General features: G+C 41.9%; 1 protein-coding gene across 10 annotated transcripts in view; it reads left to right on the plus strand.

Annotated features, from left to right (window-relative positions):
• Positions 1 to 26,549, plus strand: part of LOC141777553 (receptor-type tyrosine-protein phosphatase mu) — a 192,157-nt gene that overhangs the window by 156,615 nt on the left and 8,993 nt on the right. For 9 of the 10 annotated variants that reach the window (XR_012595919.1, XM_074651917.1, XM_074651918.1 and 6 more), the window contains 8 exons: positions 1,387 to 1,423; positions 13,193 to 13,290; positions 15,632 to 15,748; positions 18,346 to 18,500; positions 20,000 to 20,135; positions 22,053 to 22,202; positions 22,591 to 22,764; positions 25,939 to 26,070. Coding sequence is in view for 9 of the 10 variants with exons in the window: in XM_074651917.1 (XP_074508018.1) it covers positions 1,387 to 1,423; positions 13,193 to 13,290; positions 15,632 to 15,748; positions 18,346 to 18,500; positions 20,000 to 20,135; positions 22,053 to 22,202; positions 22,591 to 22,764; positions 25,939 to 26,070 (999 nt within the window). In the remaining variant the exon portion in view is untranslated. The remainder of the gene's footprint in view (positions 1 to 1,386; positions 1,424 to 13,192; positions 13,291 to 15,631; positions 15,749 to 18,345; positions 18,501 to 19,999; positions 20,136 to 22,052; positions 22,203 to 22,590; positions 22,765 to 25,938; positions 26,071 to 26,549) is intronic. The other variant, XM_074651914.1, reaches the window with a different exon arrangement.

The following is a 26,549-nucleotide window of genomic DNA, read 5'->3' on the forward strand; positions in this document are numbered from 1 at the left end:
GAAGTCATTAAAAATGGAGGACAGTTGAATGAGCTGAAAGAGCCCTGTGGATGAGAGAGAGAGTGAGGAAAATATCCTTTGTGTCTTTCTCCCCTTCATTGGAGGAGCGTTAATCACAGTCCAAGTTAAATTGAATATGAGTGAGATAAGCAGAGCAGCAGGGGTGGGTGGAGGGGGGAGAAGACAATCAAGAGGAGGCAGGGCCGGGGAAGAGCCTTTAAGTCCTAATGTTTTGTTTCCTGCCTCATATCTCCGGAGAGGAGACAAGGAATTGGACAAATAAAACTTGAAGGGATTAGAGTAATCCGTGAGACTAGGGCCCTATTGTGAAGATCAGTGCTGTTAGTTGTATCTTGGGGATTATCAACACTTTGGCTGCTTACTCCAGAGGTGTGCTGCATATAGAGTGTGAGATGATGGAGAGTGTTTATGCATCTTGTATCTAGCAGCAGCCAGCGCTGGCTTTTAGTCGTGCATTTTTCTCATTCAGTCAGATGTTGAAACAAAGAAGTGAATCGGTGTACAGTACAGTAGCAAACAGCTTTCTACCTCACTGCGCAGAGTATTTCTTGAGAGCGGCACACAAATTTCTCGAACAGTTCCCCTTAACAGCCGATTAGACTCCATATGGGGTGGAGGTTGGGGGTGATGGGAACAAAACACAGGGTTTTCACCAGTGGGCTACGTCCGGGTCTGAGAAGTGAAGCCCATGTGAAAGTGCCTTAAACTTGCATTCTTTCTAACAGCCAGCAGGGGGCGACTCCTCTGGTTGCAAAAGAAGTCTGATTGTATAGAAGTCACATGTGTGTGTGGTTGTCTTTGTGTTCACAAGTGTTAAGTTTCACTTTTGAAACAGTTATTTTAAGCCAAAACATGATGTTTTTCCCTAAACCTAAACCTAAAGAAGCCTTTTTGTCTGTGTTCAAAATGTAATGTTTCATGCAGTTTTACGACGTGTCAGAACACGTTGCTAAGTTTCGCTTTCACATTTACAATATAGTAGGCATAATAGGCCCCTAATGACCCACATCTATGGTGCTTATAGCGTCCGATAACGGCCATTTAATGGCCTGATAAAAGGTCAGATTGCTCTTAAGGTGGAGCAACAGTGAAGTTAATTTTTGCTGCAGAAATGAGACATCTGAAATAACAAAAACTGTTCATTTGGATTCCATAGAGTTTAAATCAGTTCTGGTCAGTGGTGTATGTAAAGTGTACTGTTTGTGATGTGGGATGAGTTTGCATGCAAAGGTCAACCTGCATTGACAGAAAACAGACTGAATATCAAAGACAGTGTGTGTTTTCTGAGAGTAGCATGAAAGCTGATCTTTCACGAAGTAGGAAGAAAGTGAAGTAAACTCTTTTCCCACTTTGTTCTGTTTTCAGGGCTATCACAGGCCAAATCACTACATCGCCACTCAAGGTAAGAATAAACCTTTTTTTAAAAGATTGTGAAGCACTCTGGGTTGGAATGAGTGGGCGGTGAGAATTTAAGGCTGTCTTGTTTGTTTGGGGGGCAGGCGGGGGTGGATGTGTGCAGGTGTTCGCGAATATCTCTCCGAACATCCCCATCGTTGTTTACATACGCTCTTGCAAACTCCTCTTTGATGCTCAGTCAAGTGTGTGTTCGGGGAATCTGGTACTGCTCAGTGCACACACACACACGCAAACACACCCCGACACACACTTACGGACCTCTGAGCAAGCAGAACAGCCCGTGCTTTTCTCTCTCCGTCTCTTCCCTCTTTCCCTCCATCGGTGGTGTGGGAGCGATTAATCAGGCAGTCTGGGAGAAAGCTGAATAAATAAATGGATTAGCTGACATGTACAGGCACATTTTGTCACTGTGTTAATCTGGCCGGCAGATTCGCAGGGCGAGGAGCACTTACCGTGACCCCAGAGGTTAAGTCTGATTGATGGTTAATTGTTATGAATTTTGCGTCAAGAGCCTCACTCCCACACGACGATGCTCCGTGCGTGGGGATTTTGCGCACCACTTTAGAGAGAAAAAAAAATCCAGTGGAGGGAGGAAAAAAAAGGAAGAGGCGTTTTTGCGAAGAGGCCTTAATGGATTCACAATCTGCTTTGGCGGAGCTGGGAGTTGCATAATTACCTGTTTATTAGTGCATTGCCTCTCTTCCTCAGTGTCTCAATTAAAACAACCCTCTGTTTGCTCTTACTTCAGAAAAGAGATGGCATACCAATCAGGCGGCGGCCGCTCGGTTTGCCTGTCTGCCTGTATGCACAGCACCTGCTATATACTGACCACCGAGTCAAACGCTCAGAACTAAGCCGTCTGTCAAGTGCCGACTCTCTCCTGCGGGGCTTCGGCTCACAAAAACAAGCCACTTTGACGGGCGCATTCACCTCTGAAAGGATTTCAACTGGATTATTATGACTTCTATAATTGTCCTACAGGCATTAAGAGCAGTCCGTATTTCATTTTAAAAATATGCATATGGAGATCAGCAGTCAAAGAAGCCCTCTCTAAGATGAAAAGCTCCAAATGTGTTTCCATTCAAATTAATTAGCCCCTGTTTTCTCATTGAGCTTGCATAATACGTCCTCATTTTCTAACAACAGTATCGCAAGCCCTCTGTAGAGCCATCCAGTACGAAAGAGGGGAGGTGTGTGAGTGTATGTGTGTGTGTGTGTGTGTGTGTGTGTGTGTGTGTGTGTGTGTGCGTGTGGAAACATCTGTATTCTCTGGGAGAGCAGGCCCTTTTATAATTCATCATCAGCTCCGGCAGACTGACAGGAAGGAAGGCTCAGTCTGCTGACACTGAGGCAAAGAGCAGCCTGAGATGATAGGGAAGCCAGACACAGACGTGTCTCTCTCAGTCAGACAAACTGCATACTGTAGCACTGAAAAGAGCACCTGGGCATTGGCACAGTTGCTGAAAATGAGGAAGTAGTCTCTTCTCTCCCCCCCAGTAAAGTTTTTTAGTGAGTGACACTTCCACTCTAGTCCACTGGGACCAGCGGTAGCTCAGAAAATGATGATACCGGCAATAGTGCCGGATAAGCTAAAAAAATCGTTGGCATAAATTGGTTGTGGGGGCGGTCGAGGATGTGCTTAATATGGCAGACGAGTGGGATAACTTTGTCCCTGCTCTCTTATGCTATAAACTACAATGACACTCATTAGTTTGGGGTTTATTGATGAGTCCCTTTGCTCTGTCAAGGTGACAACGGCAGGTAGAACAGCTGTCACTCCATAAAAGCCTCATCACCCAAGCTCCACTCCTCATTATGTAGGTCATTCTCTCATCCAGGGCTTTTTTTTTTTTTTGCTACAGCAGTACAACAACTGACACTCAGTAATTCACCAACACCAACTGCAGCTCTCCTACTTAGCAGATTGAGCTTGTGCACGTGGCTCAGCCCTCCCAGTTCGCCGCCTTGCCTCTGTCCATTTTCGTGTCCCGCGGATCGTTTAAATACCGATCAGACACGAGCTTCCTCCCGGTGGAAACTGTGAATTACGCTGAAGCCGGGGTGCAAACAGCTCTGATAAGTCCCCGCATCCTCCTGGTGATGTGGAAAATATTCATGACGTGGGAAAAGGGTTCAATTTCATCAAGCTTTCCCCCTCTGGCCTTCTCTGCTCTTCCCTCCCCTCCTTCACAAGCACCAAATGTCACCAGGAGCGCTAAAGTTTTATTATTTACAGGTTAACATCTCAAAGCCCAACGGGAGGGTGCGGGGGTGGGAGATAGAAAGAGAGAGAGAGCAAATCAATGATAAGTGAGTGTACATTATGCCAAAGTCTGCTGCATGTAATATTAATGGGCAAGAGGGGAAAGCAGCACCCGGGTGTTTGTCTGCGAGTGTGTATGCGCGCACGTTGATCGGGAGTTTTGCGGCGTACCTGGCTGGGGGATTTCTACAGCTGTCACACTCCTCGCTTCTGAGGAGGAACAGGCCTAGTCCCCGAACACGGCGACGGCTGCAGCAGCATTAGCTCTCTGACAGCTGGAAGTGAGGCTTCTACTGGTGTTCTTCCTCTGTGAAGTGCCTCCTCCAAACTTCTCCAAGTAGGCTCTCAAGAACCCAGAGCTCTCAAACTAATTCCTCTCCTAACCTGTGGCTAAAACCTTTAAGACTGTAAACATTCCCTCAGTGAGGCTCTTTGAGTGAGGCTCTCCCATGTCAAAGTCACACACTTTGTTCACCCGGCCATACTGCCCTTACTGTGGGCAACGTCCGGTTATGAAAAGTGAAGCCAATACAGCAGTGCCTTAAACCTGCATTCTTTCTAATGGCCAGCAGGAGGCGACTCCTCTGGTTGCAAAAATAAGGTCTGATTGTATAGATGTCTATGAGAAAATTACCCTACTTCTCACTTGATTTATTAGTGTGTTTTCAATTCATGAAAGTTAATTTTAACTATTTTGGTTGCCTAAAAATGTCTTATTCAGCATTCGGTTTTGCTTAGCTCGACCCTCTTGAGTCACTTTTGGTTGCAAAGAACCAAGATGGTGACGGCCAAAATGCCGAACTGAAGGCTTCAAAACGGCAGTCGACGTACCAATGGAAGACGTCAGGGTGACTACGTCCACTTCTTATATACAGGCTATGCTCCTGACAGACAAACAGTCTTTATTCACAACATGACCACAAGAGGATGCTTGTCAGGAAAACATAGGTCGCTTCAAGTGTTTGAACCATAGAAATTGAACAGAAGTATAATGGACATTCAGGATGGTCATAGCGGCTGCCATTTGTATGTGTACCGTTGCCATTGAAACCGTTGTAGCTGGCTAACTTCCGTGTAAACCGACTTGCGGCAAATCGAGGACTCACTCATGCCGACGTGATGTGTAACACAACAGCGCCTAGCGTGTGTGTGTATTCCCGCCACGCCGGCTGTCCCTTTTATAAGTAAGTAAGAAAGAAAGTATGAATTGGCCTTAACAGACCTCGATTCGGCTCTGTGACTACGTCGGCTGCCTGCTTAGCAGCGGAGCAACAATGTGTTGACACACTTTACAGCCCCTAACGTGTATTGTCACCATAACAACATAACAGCATTCACCATTTTCTTTTGACCTAGTCAAATGACCACGGCAAACAGTTCAACGTCCGTTCTACTCATCATCGATGAGAGGGTCGTACTGTAAACTACTGAGGGTGTCGTATTCTGTACGGATTGGAAAGCCCCCTGAGGCATATTTGTGATTTGTGATATTGGGCTATACAAATAAAATTGACTTGACTTGATGTATAATAAGAACTGGATACGGCGCCGCCGCTCAGCTTTGCATCCAATTTTTTCCAGTGGCACTTGCAGTATTGCAACAAAAAATCCCCCTGCAGCCAAAAAAAACATTTTCCCCATACACCACCACTGTAAAAGAGACGTCTGTAAAACTGTTGACAGGGCACCTCAAACTGCAAACAAGATAGATTATGACTCTTTCTATTATGAATTTTGAGCCACTGAGGTTTTATATATGTAAAACTTTCCTCGAGCCGAGAAGGGAAACACAATTTTAAGATCTGTTACATCGTCACAATGTAAAGTCTATGGGCCAAGCAGGAAATCGCGGGCGGGGCCAGCGGGAGAAACAATATTGTGCATATTCACTGGCCTGCATACCAGGCGATTGTCATTGGACTGAATAGGTGCCATCTTGGGGTGGTGGTTGGTTAGTAAGTTAGTTAGTTAGTTAATTTAACTCCTATTCTATTTTTTGTGGTTTGAACCAAAGACCAATGTTGTTTTCCAGCATGCTTTCTCACCATGGTTATCTTCACTTTCTATTACCTGTGGCAATTTGTGAGATAGAAATCTCCCAAAATAACCTCATTTACAACTTGTTAACTGCAGTAACTGATCACTCGCAGCACGAGACACGACACATTTTAGCTTCCAAACTGAATTAAAATCAAGCAGTTTCTCAGGGAAAATTGGTAGAAACACAAAAAAAATGAGCCTTATAAGCATCCAACTTCCCTCTGACTGTCACCAAAACTCTTGAATCTCTCCACCACTTCCAAGTGAAAGCTCTCAAATTGTTTGTGTTTGAGATCTGTTTGTTCTCATACACCCATTCCTCAAGAGCCATACTCACTTCCTTAAGACTGTCATCAAGTTCAGCACTGCCCAGTGTCTCCTCCTCACCTATTCTCCATCTCCTCATGTATGTGGAAACATAAATTGGCTGGCTGAAGCTTGGCAGGAGCTTCCCATTGGATGATTTACCATATAATGCCAAGTGTTATTGTGTTACTGAAGTCCTACACACCAGCTGTCCTGCTTCTCAGTCTCCCTCTCCCAAACTTCTCAGCAGTGTGTATCCTCCCTCGAGGACGAGTGTAGGAGGCAGCAGAGTGGGTGGTTCAATCAGGTTGGGTAGTTATTGGAGAGACTGGAAGTGACTGGAATTGGAGATTGAGGTCCTACAGTTACAATCGAGACGAACCACCTCCTGCGTAACAGAGGAAATGTGGGAATACAAATGGAAGATATCGAGGAGCTTTGTTCCAAATTTCTAGATATCCAATTGGGATGGAAATAAGTCAGCAGAAGATCAATTCTCAATTTTACAAAAAAAATACAACTATAATACTCTGCAAAATGTTCTTGTTTTCCAAAGAGAGACACGCGAACAGCCTGGCAGCAGAGACATGATTGTGACAATGCTATTTAATTTTGAATCATTTATCTTTTTTTCAGCAAAAAGTCTCCTGAATTTCATTGCACCGTTTGTGAAAAATCAAAGTGATTTAAACTATATGTCACTGAAGGCTGTGCTTGACTACAGTTGGTTGATAGACAGTCAAGAACCGTTTAGGCACCACAGAAAGCAAATCAAACATGGCTTGATCAATCAAGTCATTAAAATGGTGATGGCTCTTTGTTGATGCCCTGAGGGAAATTAGGCTGTTGCAGAAGACGTGAGCCAATAAGGAACACAAACACTACAATAATAGAAAAGGATGCTCGAGCTGCTGCAACTGGTATCTAATATCTTCTCCTATAAGTTATCAAACAATTACATGCAGTTTATATGCAACACAATACTTCATTTAATTTATTTATTTATAGGGTCATTTTTGAATTTTTTTATTTGATAGTTTGATTTGATAGAGATGCAGACAGGAAATAAAAGGAGAGAGAGAGAGAGAGAGAGAGTGAGGGGGATGACAAGCAACAAAGGTCTCCAGCTGGGGATGTTGCAGTTATATTACATTGTGACAGGCTTTGTCCTGCTCAAGTAGTAAAGCGGCCCATTTACAATTCAGTAAAATTCTACATTGAAGGAATACTTCACTCACAGAATTACCATTTGTATATCAATTACTCACCTTGTATTACCTTGAATTCTTGAAGAAAACATTGTTTTTTTCCGCATGCCTCCACGGTGAACGGAGAGTAAAAAACGGAAAAAGTCTTGATGAATTGAAGTAAACACATTTAACAACAGCAGAACTATATCAAAACATCTGTTTACAAACTGTCACCCAACTCGTGCAGTATAATCCAAGTCTCATTTATCCAGTCGTATGCTCACTACTTCCCAAACACATGCATCTTTGCTAAACCTTTACTATAGACGAGTAGCGCGCCTGCACAAGCGTGAGACTGTTTGCGGAAGTGTTTTAAAAAGTCAGGTTTTAAAAAAACAAAAGTTTTCTTCAAGAATTCAAGGTAACACGTGGTGAGTAATTGATATACAAATTATCATTTTGAAGTGTTCCTTTAAGTTTTATTTACCATGAGGGCGTCCTTGTGGCTTACTGGTTAAGATGCGTGCCGAATGCTGTGTTTGCGACAATCCAGGCGCGATTTTGTCCACTATAATAGCTGAAATGCCCCAAAAAATACTTGAAGAAAATGTTCTATAAATGTACCGTAATATAAATCTTTTGTGAATGTCACTGACAAAATCTTTTAAATTATAATGTCAGCGTTGAATTTCACATCAAAACTTGGAGACTGGCCAAATGTTGTCAGCCAAAAACCAATAAAAGTAACCCAATTGTTTTACGTGACCTGTTTTTTAACAGGTTTTCAAGGGCCTAAAGATAATTTAATTTACCTACCACATAAATGACAAGGAAGAAAAACTGTACTAGTTTGTGTCTGTGCCATGTCTTAGCCCGTGTCTCTGTGTGTGTCTGCATAATTTGCCATGTCTCCAGGTAATTTGGGCCAACGCAGGAGAATGCACAACTGCAGAGATTTGCATTCACTAATTAATTTGTCAGAAGTCATTTTTTTTTCCACTTGGTGCTTGATTAAAACTAATATTAATCATTTTAATTAACCAGAATAATAATTAAAATCCTATCAATCCACAATTATTGCTCAGTGAAGTTTTAAATATTGGAAGCATTCAATGGTTCGCTGCTCATTTATTTTGATGTTCACCAGACACGTTAGGGTCTGGTTCAGTGGAAAGGTTGGTGTTGAACAGATGAGGTGTAGTGGTAATTACTTTGAGCTTTGCCACACACACACACAAACACACGCACACACACACACACACACACACACACACTTTAGCCTCATCTTTAAATGTGTGATGTATTTGTACACTCTTGTTTTCATCTGTATTTAAGCCATCTGCTGTAGAGTAAGCACTTTGCTATGAATCTGTTGTTGGAAGCACTATAAATAAATCTGGTTTGACATGTTTTTCAATGCTCTATCCGAGGAGTGAAAATGGAGGGAAAATGCTCTATAAACTGCATTGTTGTTGTAGCACTGTAATACCTCCAAATCCCCTGTGTGTATATTGTGTGGAAGTTGATCTGCTTCTCTGTCTGCCTCTGAAGACAGAGACGGAAGCGTTCTTGGCAGGGTATGATCAAAAAACTTTGGCGCCGCAGCGTATACATAAACAGAGTGAAGTAAATAATGCATACACTTAATATGTTTAAAAAGTAGTGATGAATGTACAAAGATTAAGAAGAATAATGATGGAAAATTCTGTTTATAAAGTTTACATTTTACCACTCACTGTTCTGTCTGGCACACTGTAGAACTTCCACAGACTGCTAGTACTATGAAGAAGATCTGGACACTCTTACTTTGTCTGGGGCTGTTTTTCATGATTTGGGCAACAACCTTTAGTTCCAATTTATTGAGATCTTAATACTCCAGCATACAGTGATATTTTAAACAATAGTTTGCTTCCAACTATGTTACAACACTTTGGGGAAGGCCCATACACAAAACCGGGTCCATAAAGAAATGGTTTTCTTAAGCCCCTTTCCCATTGGACAAAAAAAACACTAACTAACACCTGGCTTTTATCTTTAGTGGGAAAGGTTACAATCTGCATTCATTCCAGGGACAAAATGACTCTGCAGTAGTCACATGTATGTTCTCCTCAAAAACCACCGGACTCCAGTCAGACAACAGTCATTTTGCCTCGTTGATCATCGGAACACACTTCATTCAGGCTCAACACAATCAAAATAAAACTCATCAAAAAAGTCTTTGTTAGGCTTTCCACCGTTTCAACAACCACCAACTCTGGTTTGGTTGAAATAATCATTTAATTCACTGAGTTAGATGTGAAATGAAACAGCAGTTAAATGCATTCCTCAAAGCTACCAGACTCTATTGACAGAAACCATAATTTTACCTTGTTGGTCATTGTGAAACACACTTCATTCAAACTCGCCAGAAACTAAATAAAACTCATCAAAACCTTCTTTGTTCGTTTATTCCACTGTTTCAACAATCACCAACTCTGGTTTGAGAGTTTGAAAGAGAGACTGAATAAGTAACAGAAAAAAAGAAGCAACTACCGCAACAGTTTCACTGTTTACTAACCCTGTTTTCTGGCACATTCTTGACGTCGAACGTGACACACCAGGAAAAAAAAACCCAGAAAGGCACACTTGTCTATTGGCCATTGGAAAGGACTCTATCGCCTATTTTTAGCAGGTTTGCCCATGTTTACAAAACTTGCATATACATGTTAATTTTGGTGGAAATGGGTATCAGATATGTGTGGAGAAACCTGACTGGTCTGCACAGAGCCCTTACCCTCAACGCCATACAGCACTGTAGGGATGAACTGGAACACCAACTGTGAGCGAGGCCTAATCACCCAACATCAGTGGCCGACCTCATTAATGCTTCTGTGGCTGAATGGGAGCAAATCCCTGCAGCCAGGTTTCAAAGTCTTGTAGAAAGTCTTCTCAGTGGAATTTGATGTTCATCAATCACATATGGTTGTAATGTTCGGGTGACCGCATACTTTTGCAGTGTCTCAATTCAGATACTTCCGTTAGTACACTTCCATGTAGTACGTTTTGTACACTATGTACTTACTTGCGTAGTGCACAAATTTTTAAAGGGTAGTGTTGTCTCAAATCAAACACGGCGATGACGATCGCCATTGTTAGCCAGGTATCTATGCAAACGATATTGTTTGCTGTACCAAATCATTACAGACTGCTAAATTTATCCGATAAACAATACTGATGGCCTCTATCTGACAACATTATAGTTAGTTAAATTATACTTAAGTTACACTTAACTTACATTTGTATGGTGCGGTGTTTGTTCACCAAAGCAACTGCTGCTGGAACATCCCCTTCCGCTACAAAGCCAAGATGGTGACCGACGCCCTATCCTAAACTTATTACTATTGCCCTAACCTTATCCTACTATTTGAGGCCAATGCCTAACCTTAACCATTTGATGTCAATGCCTGACCTTAACTATTCGTGGCCAATGCCTAACCTTAACTATTCGAGGTCAATGTCTGACCTTAACCATTCGAGGTCAATGTCTAACCTCAACCATTCGAGGTCAATGCCTTACCTTAACCATTCGAGGTCAATGTCTAACCTCAACCATTCGAGGTCAATGCCTTACCTTAACCATTCGAGGTCAATGTCTAACCTCAACCATTCGTGGTCAATGCCTTACCTTAACCATTCGAGGTCAATGTCTAACCTCAACCATTCGAGGTCAATGCCTAACCTTAACCATTCGAGGTCAATGCCAAACCTTAACCATTCGAGGTCAATGTCTAACCTCAACCATTCATGGTCAATGCCTAACCCTAACCATTCGAGGTCAATGCCAAACCTTAACCATTCGAGGTCAATGTCTAACCTCAACCATTCGTGGTCAATGCCTCACCTTAACAATCTCGCGAGAATTTTGCAATTTACGTGTTACCTTCTAGACACGGCCGTTAAAGAGTGACAAGTGTCCAGCGTTCCACACTCAACTTTTTGACCGTTATGTGTACACCATCTGGGTTCTCATAGTGCAGTGTAAGTACAGAAGTACACTGATTGAGACACAGCTTGGGGTTACTTTTGGCCATATAATGTACAGACGTAGGCAAAGTTGTTGGTAACGTTCCGTTAAAGAGAGAAAAACCCACAATGGTCACTGAAATAACTTGAAACTGACAAAAGTAATAATAAATAAAAATTCACTGAAAATTAACTAATGAAAATCAGATATTGTTTTTGAATTATGGTTCAGCAGAATCATTTAAAAAAACAAACTAATGAAACTGGCCTAGACAAAAATGATGGTAACATTAACTTAATATTTAGTTGTACAACCTTTTGAGGCAATCACTGCAATCAAGTGATTTCTGTAACTCTCAATGAGACTTCTGCACCTGTCGACAGGTATGTTGGCCCACTCCTCGTGAGCAAACTGCTCCAGCTGTCTCAGGTTTGAAGGGTGCCTTCTCCAGACAGCATGTTTCAGCTCCTTCCACAGATGTTCAATAGGATTTAGATCCGGGCTCATAGAAGGCCACTTCAGAATAGTCCAATGTTTTGTTCTTAGCCATTCTTGGGTGTTTTTAGCTGTGTTTTGGGTCATTATCCTGTTTGAGGACCCATGACCTGCAACTGAGACCAAGCTTTCTGACACTGGGCAGCACATTTCGCTCCAGAATGCCTTGATAGTCTTGAGATTTCATTGCACCCTGCACAGATTCAATACACCCTGTGCCAGATGCAACAAAGCAGCCCCATAACATAACCAAGCCTCCTCCATGTTTCACATTAGGTACAGTGTTCTTTTCTTTGGATGCTTCATCTCTTCGTCTGTGAACATAGAGCTGATGTGACTTGCCAAAAAGCTCCAGTTTTGTCTCATCTGTCCAAAGGACATTCTCCCAGAAGCTTTGTGGCTTGTCAATATGCATTTTGGAAAATTCCAGTCTCGCTTTTTTATGATTTGGTGTCCTCCTCGGTTGTCTTCCATTAAGTCCACTTTGGCTCAAACAGTGACGGATGGTGCGATCTGACACTGATGTACCTTGACCTTGGAGTTCACCTCTAATCTCTTTGGAAGTTGTTCTGGGCTCTTTGGTTACCATTCGTATTATCCGTCTCTTCAATATGTCATCAATTTTCCTCTTGCGGCCACGTCCAGGGAGGTAGGCTACAGTCCCATGGACCTTAAACTTCTGAATAATATGTGCAGCTGTAGTCACAGGAACATCAGGCTGCTTGGATATGGTCTTATAGCCTTTACCTTTAACATGAAGGTCTATAATGTTCTTTCTGATCTCCTGAGACAACTCTCTCCTTAGCTTTCTGTGGTCCATGTTCAGTGTGGTACACACCATGATGCCAAACAGCACAGTGACTACTTTTCACCCTTTAAATAGGCAGACTGACTGATTACAAGTTTGAAGATACCTGTGATGCTAATTACAGGACACACCTTAGTTTAACATGTCCCTATGGTCACATTATTTTACATCTTTTCTAGGGGTACCATCATTTTTGTATAGGCCAGTTTCATCAGTTTGTTTTTTAAAATGATTCTGTTGAACCACAATTCAAAAGCAACAGCTGATTTTCATTAGTTCATTTTCAGTAAATTTTTATTTATTATTACTTTTGTCAGTTTCAAGTTATTTCAGTGACCATTGTGGGTTTTTCTCTCTTTAACGGAACGTTACCAACAACTTTGCCTACGTCTGTATGTATTGATAGATCAGAAAAACAGCCTGCAGTTAAAAAGAATCCAGGTACAATGCATGACAGAGTATACAACTAAAAACACAGATTCTTTGAAGGTCAAGAGGACAGAATAGCTGGATTTTGTCTGTAATAAGGAAAATAGCTTCTGTTGTAATAAACACTATAAAATGGGATCAATAGAGAATGTAATAAAGTGACTGTACATGTCATTTACTGACTTCAAAAAATACTCATTCCCTCTCTCTCCCTCTCTAAGGCCCCATGCAGGAGACGGTCTTCGACTTCTGGAGGATGGTCTGGCAGGAGAATACGGCAGCTATCGTCATGGTGACAAACCTGGTGGAAGTGGGCAGGGTGGGTATTAATTAGATGTTCGCTCTAACCGCAGATCTCAAATAAGATTACCTTGCCCCCAGTCGACTGACAGCCTGATTGTATCTCAAGGCAAACTGAGCTATCTTTTTTTAGTGCCTTTGTGTGTTCAGACATCAGTGCCCAGATGTTTCTATGTGTGTGTGTGCGTGTCTCTGTGTGTGTCTGTGTGTGTGTGTGTGTGTGTGTGCGCGCGCGCACATGCTGGCTTAGTGAGGCATGGGTCTCGCGTGCCGCCAGCTCTTTTTCCATCTATCTGATCAGTGAGAAGTGAGAAGAAACTGATTGATGGCCTTCATTACCACAGAGGCATCCAGGCAACTGAGTACTGTTTCATCTGAGTGGCTCTATAACAGGAGATTATACTCCGCTGTTGCCGCCAGCTCCTACCAGAAACATCTCTTAATGTTGTCCTCATTGGACAAAAGGCGATTGTTATTGAGTGGTGAGGACGGTTCACAATGTTCAAACTAATGCTAGAGCCTTGACTTTTCTTTTTTTTTCACTATAGCATGTGGTCTACCTCGAAAAAAAAAAAAAAACTCTACTTCAGTCCTAATTTGTTCCACTTAACTTGCACTGTAGTTCCTCCCGGTTAGGTTATAATCAAGAGAAAATGAAGGTCTTAACGTACAGTGTAATTCTTTGACTGCCAGGGGATTTTCTCCCAGAATTTTAAACACATTCACACCGAAAGCCCCTTAAACACTGGCACACCTTGATTTCGCTGATGTGCATTTTTGGTGGGGCTTAAATGTAGCAGAGCTGATAATGATTCATGGGCCCATCTCTAGGTACCTCATTAGGCCGTTCCTCTACAGTAGCTGAGCCCAGCCCGCCCCGCCCCACACCTTCTCCACACCTGCTTAGCTGCGGTGCCGTCCTCGGCGGGCCCCGGCCCCCAAACCGTCTGTTATATGATCCTTGTCCAATGGCGGGCGGCAGGCACAGTTGGTCACAGTGACGGTGGCTCCTCAGAGGGCCCCATAAAAATCACTCCGCCATATCACAGTGGGCCATCTGCTCGGCACAGTTGCTGATGAACTCTGGGAAATCCTGGCACACACACAGCCTCTGTGTCCCGCTGGTTTCGCACACAGGGGCGGCGCTCAGCGTACTTTGATGTATGAGAGATTTGGTTTGGAAGGTGGTGTGCTGATGTGTGTGATGAGGGGATGCTACGTGTGCTTCTTTTCCATACGCTCTATCCATATAGAGCGAGTGAGTTCAAGTGGCGCGCACACACTCACACACACACACAGTCATGCTCATAAGTGTGCCCACGAAAAAAGAACATCTGTGTGTACGCTGGCATAATTTAGCCCAAAGGCTAATTCCCCCCCCAAACCAGGCGCCTGATTCAGAGTGATCTAATAAGGTAATGGCTTTTGCCTAATTCAATCTGGCTGGAAGCGGACGGTGGATTTGTGATTGTCATCGGGGATTAGTCATCAGGGGTGTCAGAGAGAGGGACCTGAAAGTCCCCCTCTGTCTGTGTCACTCCACAAACCAAAATCTCATTTCATTCCTAATCAGCGCGTAGACTCCAGAAATGAAAATTGAATCTGGTTGTGGCTGATGTCGCATTTATCCCTCATCAAAAATTATCATTCTCTGATATACCTCCATGATCTCAATCTCTATCACCAGCCTCACTCCCCCAGTATCTTCAGTTTAATTGAACGGGGGGAGAAGGAGGGTATCTTATGATACCTAATACAAGTAATATTTCCAGTGGGGTGTTTTAGGTTTCTGTTGGGAAATCTGTTTTAAACAGCTGAGGGTTTATTATTTCATATCATTATTGGATTGTCATTATATCTCCCTCATCCAATTGTCGTACACTATTTTCTTAATGTTTTGTGCTATTTCTCCGCACCGGTAGTCAAAAACTTAAGGTGGACAAATCTTACACACCCCTCAGTGTCTCATTCTGCTCTGTTCCAGATGCTGCACGGTCTACCTTTAGACTCATTTTCACATTATCGATGTGAGAATGAAAAAGCAATAATGTGAGAATGAGCTCTCCATCGATACATAAGAATCCCATTTGCAGCAGATCCTTGACCAGCGGTTGAAACTAATGTGAAGAAAATCTCATTTTGACTTTAAAGAAATGCCTCACTGAAATATCAGGTGGCATATGCCAGGGGACAATTATCTTTACTGCGGGAAAAAAAATTATGCCGTGCAAACTTGCCGACATTCAAATAAGCTGTGATGGTGTGTGGGGAGAAATTAAGCATTGTGGAAATGGAAATGGAAATGCATTGCAGTTTTATGTGCATGTGGTTATAAATCACTTGCTTTTGTCACTCTTAAGGTGAAGTGCTGTAAGTACTGGCCCGACGACACTGAGATCTACAGAGACATCAAGGTGACGCTGATAGAGACTGAGCTGCTGTCAGAGTACGTCATCAGGACCTTTGCTGTAGAGAAGGTACACTTTTTACCCTCCATTGTGCACTAAGAGGTCTGAAATGTATGCATACTTCTCGGTTCTCGAGGTCTCGGTACTAGACCTTAACCTTTGACTATTGCAGTTTGACTTAAGGGTTATGTGCTTAATTCACAAGCAACTTTTAAAAGTTTCTTTGCAACTGCAACGTGATGTTATGTTTCAAATGCATCCGTTATAAAACAGCTTATTAAAGTCATAGCAATATGACTTGTGCTGCTAAACTTGTTGTCAAATGTTGTTTTAAAATTACTCAAATTCCTCTCATTCAAATTGTTTTCAACTAGCAACAGCCAGCATGATCCTGCACAATAAGCTGCAGAATTTTAGATTTTTTTTAACACATTTTTTAGTTTTTTTAATAGTATTGATATTTGGATTGTTTGGTAGGCAGTATTGCATGCAGCTCCCAACCTCCATGCCACAGATCACACTGAGGTGAAAGCAACACATGGATCGTACCAATTTTCACAAGGATTATTCAAACAACGATGCATGCCCCCAGAATAATATGAAAGATGATATAATCAATTACAATTCCACACATAGTAACTTTAAAAAAGTAAGGAAACAGACCAGATAAACACAGTAATCTAATGCAGTTCACAGTAGCACATTACCCTCAACACTGTTGCTAAGGAAGAACAGCATGTACTGTTCACTTTATTTAAATCAGGTTTCCCCAGTGGGACCCATTGAGACTCTCTCTAACCATTAGGTTCCCGCTGTTTAACTTTAAATGTTGATTAATTCATGTTGAAGAACAAACAGTTAGTAATTTAAGTTACAATCACAACTTACTAAAACTTATTAAAAATGTTATACTCGCAGTGTCCAGATTATTGCATGGTTAGGCAACAGCTTGGATCCATGTTTACTAACTGTCAGCTGATGTGATCCGAAATCACATACAAAGCACTACAATAAGATTGCGTACGAAATTCGATACTAACATGCTATTTAGTATACTAAAACAGTATGTGAGGTATTTTAGTATGTCTGAAACATTGGTATGAAACCAATAGGATGCGAATTGCATACTATTTCTGGGGAAATATTACAGTATGCAACGCTGGACACTGCGGCAGCATAACTATCCCACAATGCAATGTGGTAGTGACGACAACGTTCATAACAGACGTTGACGGACCGCTCTGTAACATCAATAACGCTTTAATTTAACTGTAAGTATAAGATTTCACTTTTCTAGGTGTAATATATATTTTGAGTTAATTCAGACTTTGATTCTTACAAATCGTTGTTTTGGTCACATGAGGTTGGCACGAGTTACCATGGTTACACGTCTCCAAATCGTCAAGGAGGCTCTCAGGAGGTGACGACATAAATTACTGCTCGGTTCGTCCGAAAAGATACATAATACTGTTTATTCACACAAAAGCATGTTGAACGATAAGAAATTATACAACTATTGAGTATGTAGATATAGTATGCGATTTCGGACGAAGCCTAAGTGTACTATTGTTCAACATTAATTTATGTAAATAAACAGCAGTATGTATCTTTTCGGACGCACTGAGCAGTAATTTACGTTGTCACTTCCTTAGAGCCTCCTTGCCGGTTGGAGACGTGTCGTCATGGTAACCCGTGACAACCTCATGTGACCAAATGATGTGTGAGAATCATAAAATCTAAACAAATTTAGAGAATATATTACGCCTAACAAAGTGGAATCTTAGACTTACACTTAAATTGAAGCGTTACTAACGTTACAGAGCTGTCCGTCAACGCCTGTTATGAACGTTGTCGTCACTACCGCATTGTTGGATATTTATGCTACCGTAGTGTCCAGCGTTTGGATACTGTAATATTTCATCAGAAATAGTATGCAATTTGCTTACTATTTTTTTCATACTAAGGTTTCAAACATACTAAAAAATCTCACATACTGTTTAAGCGTACTAAATAGCATGTTAGTATGGAATTTCGGATGCAACCGCTGCAACCAAGGAATTTATAAAAGGAGGATGATTCATTAAGTCATCGTGACGCCATTCTAATTTCGCAAGTACCAATATAAACATCCAGATTTATTAGGCATTTCAAACCTCCTGACAATAATAGGAAACATTATCGAGAGAGCGTTAGTTCTCTTGAATATTATAGTATCATTAACAGTTATTAGTCATTGAAAACAAAACTGCTCTGTGAGTTCAGTCACGTAATTACCCTTCCTTTTTTTATAGGTTCCTTGCACTGACAGTGAATAAACTGGAACACGGGGAATGTTTCTGTTTACAGTAGAACTGTGAAGTGGTCTACACTGTAGATGTGACATATAATACTGTGTCCCTGGAGGGAAGGCATGCCTGAGAAGTACTAAAGTAGATAAAGAAATAAGGCTACAGCAGCCTTGAACATCCTGTTTGCTGGGAGATAATGGAAACTTTGCTCAACCCCCTCCTTGACTCTGCCCATGAAGTGTGTGTTTGTATTCAATCCAACTCGTTGTTTGCTTTAGAAGACCTCTCACATCGTCTGCACACTGTGTCTTCACTGTCTTCTCACCACATCCCCGACGTCTTCTGCTGTGTGTTTAACATGATGACTCTGTTCCTCAGAGAGGGGCCCATGAGATCCGGGAGATCCGACAGTTTCACTTCACGGGGTGGCCGGACCACGGGGTGCCCTATCACGCAACAGGCTTGCTGGGCTTTATTAGGAGAGTCAAGTCCAAGACTCTGACCAATGCTGGGCCCATGGTGATTCACTGCAGGTTGGTGTGCACTGGAACTGACTACTCTGTTTTTCATACTTTTGTTCCTACTCTGCCTAACCAGTCATTGTACACTAGACCTCTTATCTGTCCTACCAGGTAGTTGATAGTATTCTCCCTGGTTTTATTCAGTCTGTAGATTGTAGAGTTGTGCAGAGTAGACCTGTGCACAACTGTAGATTATAGCCAATATTGTGGACACAAACCAGACTGTAAAAAGATCAACCTAAAGAATATAAAGAACAACACTATTTCCTCCGACATGAGTGACATTTTTGTCAGTCTTATTGTTAGTAAGTAAAATAATTTTGTCTTCAAAAGTTCCTTTGCTCTTAAAGGGTCAGTTCACCTAAATTACAAACAAAATCACAAAACAAACATATTTACTCAATTACTGCTAGTGGTATCGAAATAAATAGTCCAAAATCTGTGGTTTATCCTAAGTACAGGGACAATGTTTTTGGAAAGACATGATGCTTTAATTGTTTTTAATATAATTTGTCAATGCCGTTAACACATTCACCTTCATTGAATTTAAGCAGAGGCAGAAATTCAAGAGACAAATATGTTAAAGGAACGGAGTGTAACATTTAGGGGGATCTATTTTCAGAAATGGAATATAGAAATGAATACTTATATTTTCTTTCGTGCATAATCAGGCGAAAATAAGAATTGCTGTGTTTTTTCGTTACCTTAGAATGAGACATTTATATCTACATACAGAGCGGGTCCTCTTCACAGAGCCGACCACCATGTTTCTACAGAAGCCCGGAAAGGACAAACAAAACACTGGCTCTAGATAGGGCCATTAGCGTTTTCACATTTTTGCGTCTGCTACCGTAGTTTACCTACACGCTTGGCACACGGGAGAAATTTCAATTGGTCGCAATCCGCAACCTCAAAGCTAGATGCCGCCAAATCCTACACACTGACTGCACCTTTAAAGCGAGACTATGTGACTTTTGCTGAATAGCATCCACAAGTGAAAATGACAGGGTAATGATAGATGCTAAAACATGATAAAAACATAATGTAAGAGTAGCACAAGAATTGTGAACTGACTTAGTGATGTTCGTTAAATCGCAATTTTGAGCTAAAATTTGTAACATAAGCTAACATTAGCCACTATACGCTAGTGGTCATGCCAGACCAAGCCAGGCTGTAGCTATAAAACCCTGAGTGTATTGAATTGCTCATGAATTCAACTTTTCATTTGTTAGAGAAAAAATCGAATAGATTTCCTCTTTCAAATGTTACAAACTTTCACTTTAACTATCTTCGCAGTCAGATACCACTAGAGATAAGTTATAAATACATTTTTGTGAACCAACCCTTTAAAATATGGCAATTAAAAGCAAAAAAAAACCAACTCATATTTCATATATTTTAATTATGGTATAGGTATTTCCAATGTCAAACTCTAGGTGTCCTACTCCTCTGGATAAAATCAGTGTTTCTATTGCATCCCTGAGGTTTCCAATCTGTGTGTTTCCCATCAGTGCCGGGGCGGGACGGACAGGCTGTTTCATCGTCATCGACATCATGCTGGACATGGCGGAGAGAGAGGGTGTGGTGGACATTTACAACTGCGTGAGGGAGCTGCGCTCGCGGCGGGTCAACATGGTCCAGACTGAGGTACGGTAAATCTGGTCCCACAGTGGCCTCAGCAGAACCGGGCCTGCCCACAGAGACTCATGAATAAAAAGGAAGAGTGAGGATGCAGATCGACAGGCTGTTGCCATCTAATGTGGATTAACTAGTATCTGCGTGTAATTCTTAGCATAAGCCCCACTTCTCTGGTGCTCCAGAACAAATGCTCAGAATTAATGGCAAAGAAAGGAGCTCTTCTATGAAAAAACCTGTATTATTTTCAGGAAAAATTAATCATTACCTGACATTTATTAGTCAATATTTCTGCAGGATAAGTGATCCAGGCTGTAAAGATTTTGAGGCATTTTGCCAGTGACTAATGATGCCCATTATCTTTTAAAATGCAGCATAATTAGTTTTAATTTTTCAAGTGCCAGTTCAAGTGTCACATTTTTCAAACAGTAGGCATATATTTCATTCTGTAACTAAACTATCAAAATTATAATTGACCTCTATGTGACGACTGTAGTGCTCTTCAGTGCTTGTTTTGACCTGCTTGAAATATCAAAGTGTTTATATTTACAGCAGATGTACTTATGGCTACAACTTTTACATTTTTATGATCATTTCTCACAAAAGACATTTATTGAAGTGCACACCATGACTATTTCCCAGGATGCTGAGCACAAGTGCCTGGCAATACATGCTATAATAAAAGGGTTTAGAGGCTTGTAACTGAGAGCATTTAGCTCATATTGATGGCTGAAAACATCCCTGGCTCATCCTCCGTCTCTATGCCAGTGTGGGCTACCGAAGGACTTTGCGCTTTCCTGAACACCGGCCATCTGGAGGTGTCCATAGTCTCGTTGGATGCATCATTTCCCCGTAATTCCCTTTAAATCACAGGCGTCATTGGACTTAATGGGCAAATGTTTCATCGTTGACGTCCGAATTGGGATTTGAGTAACTGGAGACCAAATGTTGTTCACCCTGAGTCACTCGCCTCAAATTCAGTGACCTTCAAAGTGTGTGTTTTCCCTCGCAGGTGTTCAGGCTCGTTGGCACGGCTCCTCAGCCCGCGGCCAGACACTAACTCTCCAACGTGGTTTAATCTGTCCGCGGAAATGAAAAGCCTTGTTGTTGTTTATAGTTTATGAGCTCGGATAAGATCTATCAATGTGTGGATGCTGGTTTGAGCGCCGCGTAGCCGCCGACCCGCCGACCCAGCCGGAGCTAGTCAAACTCTCAGGTCAGCAGTTCACGTTCTGCACTAGACTTAACAAATGGCAACACACGTTTCCCTGTAAATCTGTAAATCAGTGACCCCTGTGCATGTGCGCGGATTTTGGTCCGAAGTGACAAGGGAGTGTCAGCTGAAAATGTCACTTCAGAATAGATTTGCATCAAGCCTCAAGCTGTGTCACCATGTCGACTGCTTGACTGACTGATGTGAGGAGGAGGAAATGTGTCGCGATTTCCAGTTTTGCTCTGCATGAAGTTGAGGACAGCAGGGGTTGTTTTTGTTGTTAAGACGTCAGCCTTGATTTGACAATAATGTCGATGATGTTACAACCTGGCTAACGTCACCCGGGTTTGACAGGGGTCATGAAAAAACCTGAAAAGTCATTGAATTTAAGAAAATACTCTCTTCCAAGCCTCTAAATATTTTAAGGTTTTTAAAATGTCATGAGAGTTAAATCAGCTGCACACCTAAAATATGCAAAAATATGTAATGTAACCTTTGAACACAGACAATGACAAATATTAGTCACAGAAACCGCCTTAGGGGTAAAGAATAATCATGGGAAGGTCGTGGAAAGGTCGTTGAATTCTTCTAGCAAAAACGCAGAGGAACACTGGCTCATGAATTTCTGCTGCTGGTGAAAATAAAATCACATTTTGTTCGTCATCGTGAGTTTTACGAGTCTGATAGATCCGCAATGAGGATGCTGTTTTTTGCAGGAGCAGTATGTCTTCATCCATGATGCCATCTTGGAGGCATGTCTCTGTGGCGACACCACCATTCCCGCCAGTCAGCTCCGCTCCGTGTACTACGACATGAACCGCCTGGACCCGCAGACCAACTCCAGCCCCATCAAAGAGGAGTTCAGGGTGAGACTTAAACACAATAAAGCTCTGTTTGCAAATCCCTAATAAAGCATTACCTCAAGTGCAGGATAAGTTCAAAACAACAGTAAACATGTTGTCTCTTGATGAATGGCGCAGTCCCCCTCTGGGCCAATCAATGGCAAATATATCACCTTGCGTTAATCTGTAATAGCAGCACCCCTCCTTGGACCAATCAGTGTTATATGAGATGCATCGCCCCCCTAAGTTTCATCACGATCGCATCAGGGGAGTAAGAGCTATCGCTAATGTACCTGATTAAAGAATTGCATTGTTAATTACCATATTGGGAGATAATTAGCACACTCAGGAGCCAAGTGCCTACCTTCGAGCATCGGTATGACAGCGCGTAATTCTGCTTCCACCCTGACAGACTCTGAATATGGTGACTCCCACGTTGCGGGTGGAGGACTGCAGCATCGCCCTGCTGCCCAGGAACCACGAGAAGAACCGCTGCATGGATGTCCTCCCTCCAGACCGCTGCCTCCCCTTCCTGATCACCATCGACGGGGAGAGCTCCAATTACATCAACGCTGCGCTCATGGATGTAAGAGTCAAATGCAGACAAGATCATTTCACGAGAACATTTCCTATTTTAGGGATATTGACTTTACAGAGTCACTTAAAGGGATAGTTTGGGTGTTTTGAAGTGAGGTTGTATGAGGTACTTATCCATTGTCAGTGTATTACCTATAGTAGATGACAGTTGGCATGCCCCCAGTTTGGAGAAACAGACAGGAGTACCAACACGGGAGCAAAGTAATGGACTGCTATGAACGAGGGCAGCAGCAAAACATATTTAGTCACCTAAAAGAAAGGCCCACCTAAAAATTAAATATCAGTTTATCGTTATCTATGCTCTCGCCAAAGCTACCAGATTCCATTGAAATAAACAGTAATTTTACTTCGCAGAACACGGGAGTTGTTGGTCTATCACTGCCTCAATCCGTTAGTTGGTTTGTGTTATTGTATGACTTTGGTTAGTTCAGATTCACCAAAGTCACACAGTAGCAGAAACAAACTAACCGATCGAAGCAGCAGTACCCCAGCAAACCCCGTGTTCTTGCGAGGTAAAATTACAGTTTTTTTCAATGGAGTCTGGTTGCTTTGGAGAGAGCATAGATAACGTCTTCAGTTCCCAGAAAGGTCTGTTGGACGACAAGGTAAAGCAGTGAAAATATTCTAAGTATAGCATACACTTAAACTAATATTGATTTTTTTTTAGTGAAGAAAGGAGGTTAGACGCACTTAAACCGTTTCACAAGGAATAGTAGGCCTGTCCGGTGCTCACAGAATAGGGCAATCTTGTAATAGGAGAGACTTCAGAGATTAGGTCAAAAGCACACTGGAGCACATGGATTTAAGTATAGTATAAGAATCAAAAGTCACAGTTGGCGTCGAAACATTAGTCTTCTAATAAAGTTGATTGCCTTAAATCCCTGTGCTCCAGTGTGCTTTGGACTTGGTCTCTGAAGTCTCTCCTGTTACATTGATCTTTTTAGGTGAGCCTTTCTTTTAGGTGTCTAAAATGTGTTTTCCTGCCGTCCCCGTCCACAGCAGTACATTTCTTTGCTTCCGTGCGTAAATCATCTGTATCTTCTACTGTGAATAATACACCTACTATGGATAAGTACCTCAAAACACCCGAACTATCCCTTTAAAGGAACATTCCAGCGTTATTGAAGTTCTTGCTAATTGAATTCCTGTGATTTTAATGTGATAAATTGACACTTGAGTCACAAGGCAGGTAATTGCAGATGCCTCTCTCTGTGTGAGCTGATACTTCCCCACATGTTGCTTTTCTAGTCTAATCAGTGATGTCAAAGCAGGTATTTTGCCTTTGACAGTTAATGGAAAACATCATGGTATATTAAGGGTACTTTGAGAGCTGACATTAGTGTTTCAGCCTCTTATACAATGGGCTTCTCTTAACAAATAAATAGAAAATAAATTCCTGTTTTGGAAATCCATCATGCCTGAAATATCTTGAGACAGAACTATTATCTTGTGACTTGAACTTTACTTCAAGGATTCAAGGACTTTTAGTTTTCACGTTCACACCGCCATACCACAGGATGGCGAGTGAAAGGGACACGCATCACAAGACAAAAAACAACAAATTTATATGAAATAGGCATAGCGCTTCCTTCCCAGCCACCCACCCACCCACAAAGAGAAGACATTAACAGACAAAAGGACTATGTTCACTGGAATTTAATTTGCAGAAAGTAAGAGAATAAGTTAAAAAACAAATATATATGGAGAGATGGAGAGTATAAGTGGAGTCAGACTCATGTCACAAAACCAAGGACTTGAAGCTTGAAAGCAAAAATATTCAAGTCTCAGGTTTCTACCTGGTAAAATGTAAAAACAAAAATGAAGGTTCAAAGTTTCAAATCTTGACCTCGGCAACCCAACAGAAATAGACCCACTTAACGCCCGGTTCATTCAGTAGCTGTTCTGGAGGTTGTAGTCACATCACGAGATCTTCATCAGCAGATGGAGTTGTCATAGAATGACAATAGAATTTGAAGGACTTCTTGTCTCGGTTGGCTTTTAAAGATCAACATTAATTTTTTACTTTGGAAACGGCGGAATTGAGAAACAATCTCGAATCAAACAATGTCAATGTCACGATAAACAGCAAACTCCATCTGCAGACAAAGAACATGTGATGTGATCAAACGGCTAAGGAAAAAACCTTGAGGCGGGATTGTTTTGTCAGCTATTAACACGGCATTGAAAGAATTTTTTGAAAGGTTGGTAATCTTGAGAAACTAGCAAGAGTACTCTAGATTTAAAAAATGATCCAACCAAAAAACACAGCCCAGTGTTGCCAACTCGTCTCCAATGAAAGCAGCCAGCAGTACTAGCTCTGAAAGTCCCTAAATCTAGAGAGAAAGTCAGACGGTTGACTGTTGTTGCAAGTCGGCAACACTAGCCGTGTTTCCATTCAAATGTCAACAAAATTTTGAAATGTTGCAGAAAAATAAATGCCCATTAGGCGTGTTTCCATCAACTGGTTTGGAGCGAATAATCTCGGCTACAGCGTCATTCCCAAACGCCGAAGGACTTATTACAGTCCTGTGACAGCCACTGATTTTTAAAAAAAAAATTTGTCAGAGCATTTGATTTACTGATTGCTTTTTGGACATAATGAGAATTTCAACATACAGTATATATCAAAAAAGGTTTTTGAAGAAGATTACCAACCCTAGCTTTAATTTGAACTAGCCCTCAAGAATATACTTGACAATAGACTTTGACTTACCTTAACAGCTGTGCTATCTGTCACAATAACTAAATGCACCACAGGACCACACAAAATAAACCCTAAATGCAATGTGTAGCAATTCCCAAGTGTTAAATGTATTCAGGGTGGACCTAACAGAGAACACCTTGACAAGGCTCATGTCCAGTGATGGACTTTTTGGCTCTTGCCTGGATTGAGCAGGCGACCTTTTCGGGTACAGGATCCCCTCCGTCACCAGTGGGCGAGCCAGAAACCACATTAAAAGTGCAGCGTCCTAATATAATCTCCCCAGACATGGAATCTCCATTAGAAAACAGCACTCAGTGTGAAGCAGGCCAAAGGATGGAGGTCATTTTAAAATGGTTTATTCTTGGGAAATTGTCAGTTTACGTGCTATATAATATGCATGAAGTGTATTTAGCGACAGTGTTTCAAATCTTTTGCTTCTTTTTCCTCCGTCTCCTCCAGAGTTACAAGCAGCCGTCTGCATTCATAGTGACCCAGCACCCGCTGCCAAACACGGTGAAGGATTTCTGGAGATTGGTGCTGGATTACCACTGCACATCCATAGTGATGCTCAACGACGTCGACCCAGCCCAGGTAAACCCGACCTGATACGCGAGCATAAACACCCACATACAATATACAAAATAATCCTCGAGGGATATTGGAAGAAGCACACTGACAAACAGATGAAGCAGTTCCTTTCTGTATCTAATAAAGTCACACAAAAGGACAGCGTGGGAACTGGATTCAGAGAGATTGCTTTTTTTGTTTGTTTTCTTTCAGTATGAACCCAGGAAAAAAAAAAACTATCTGTGCTGGCAAACACACATATATACAATATATGTTTGAAATGAGGTGGAGTGGAAAAGGACTTGCCATGAAAGCGCGGGTAGATGGAGAGACAGGCCTGTGGAAGAGACTATCCCGATTTCTCAGCCCGAGGCTCTGTCATAACACCCGCGGATCAAAGCCTGAAGCCAGGCTTGCTCTCCCCATCCAAATCCCCTTCCACTAGGTGACTGACTGACTGGCTGGATAGAAAAGGCCTTTCATTCAATATTCTCACTGTAGCC

Source organism: Sebastes fasciatus, chromosome 11 (assembly GCF_043250625.1).
Source record: "Sebastes fasciatus isolate fSebFas1 chromosome 11, fSebFas1.pri, whole genome shotgun sequence".
Taxonomy (NCBI): domain Eukaryota; kingdom Metazoa; phylum Chordata; class Actinopteri; order Perciformes; family Sebastidae; genus Sebastes; species Sebastes fasciatus.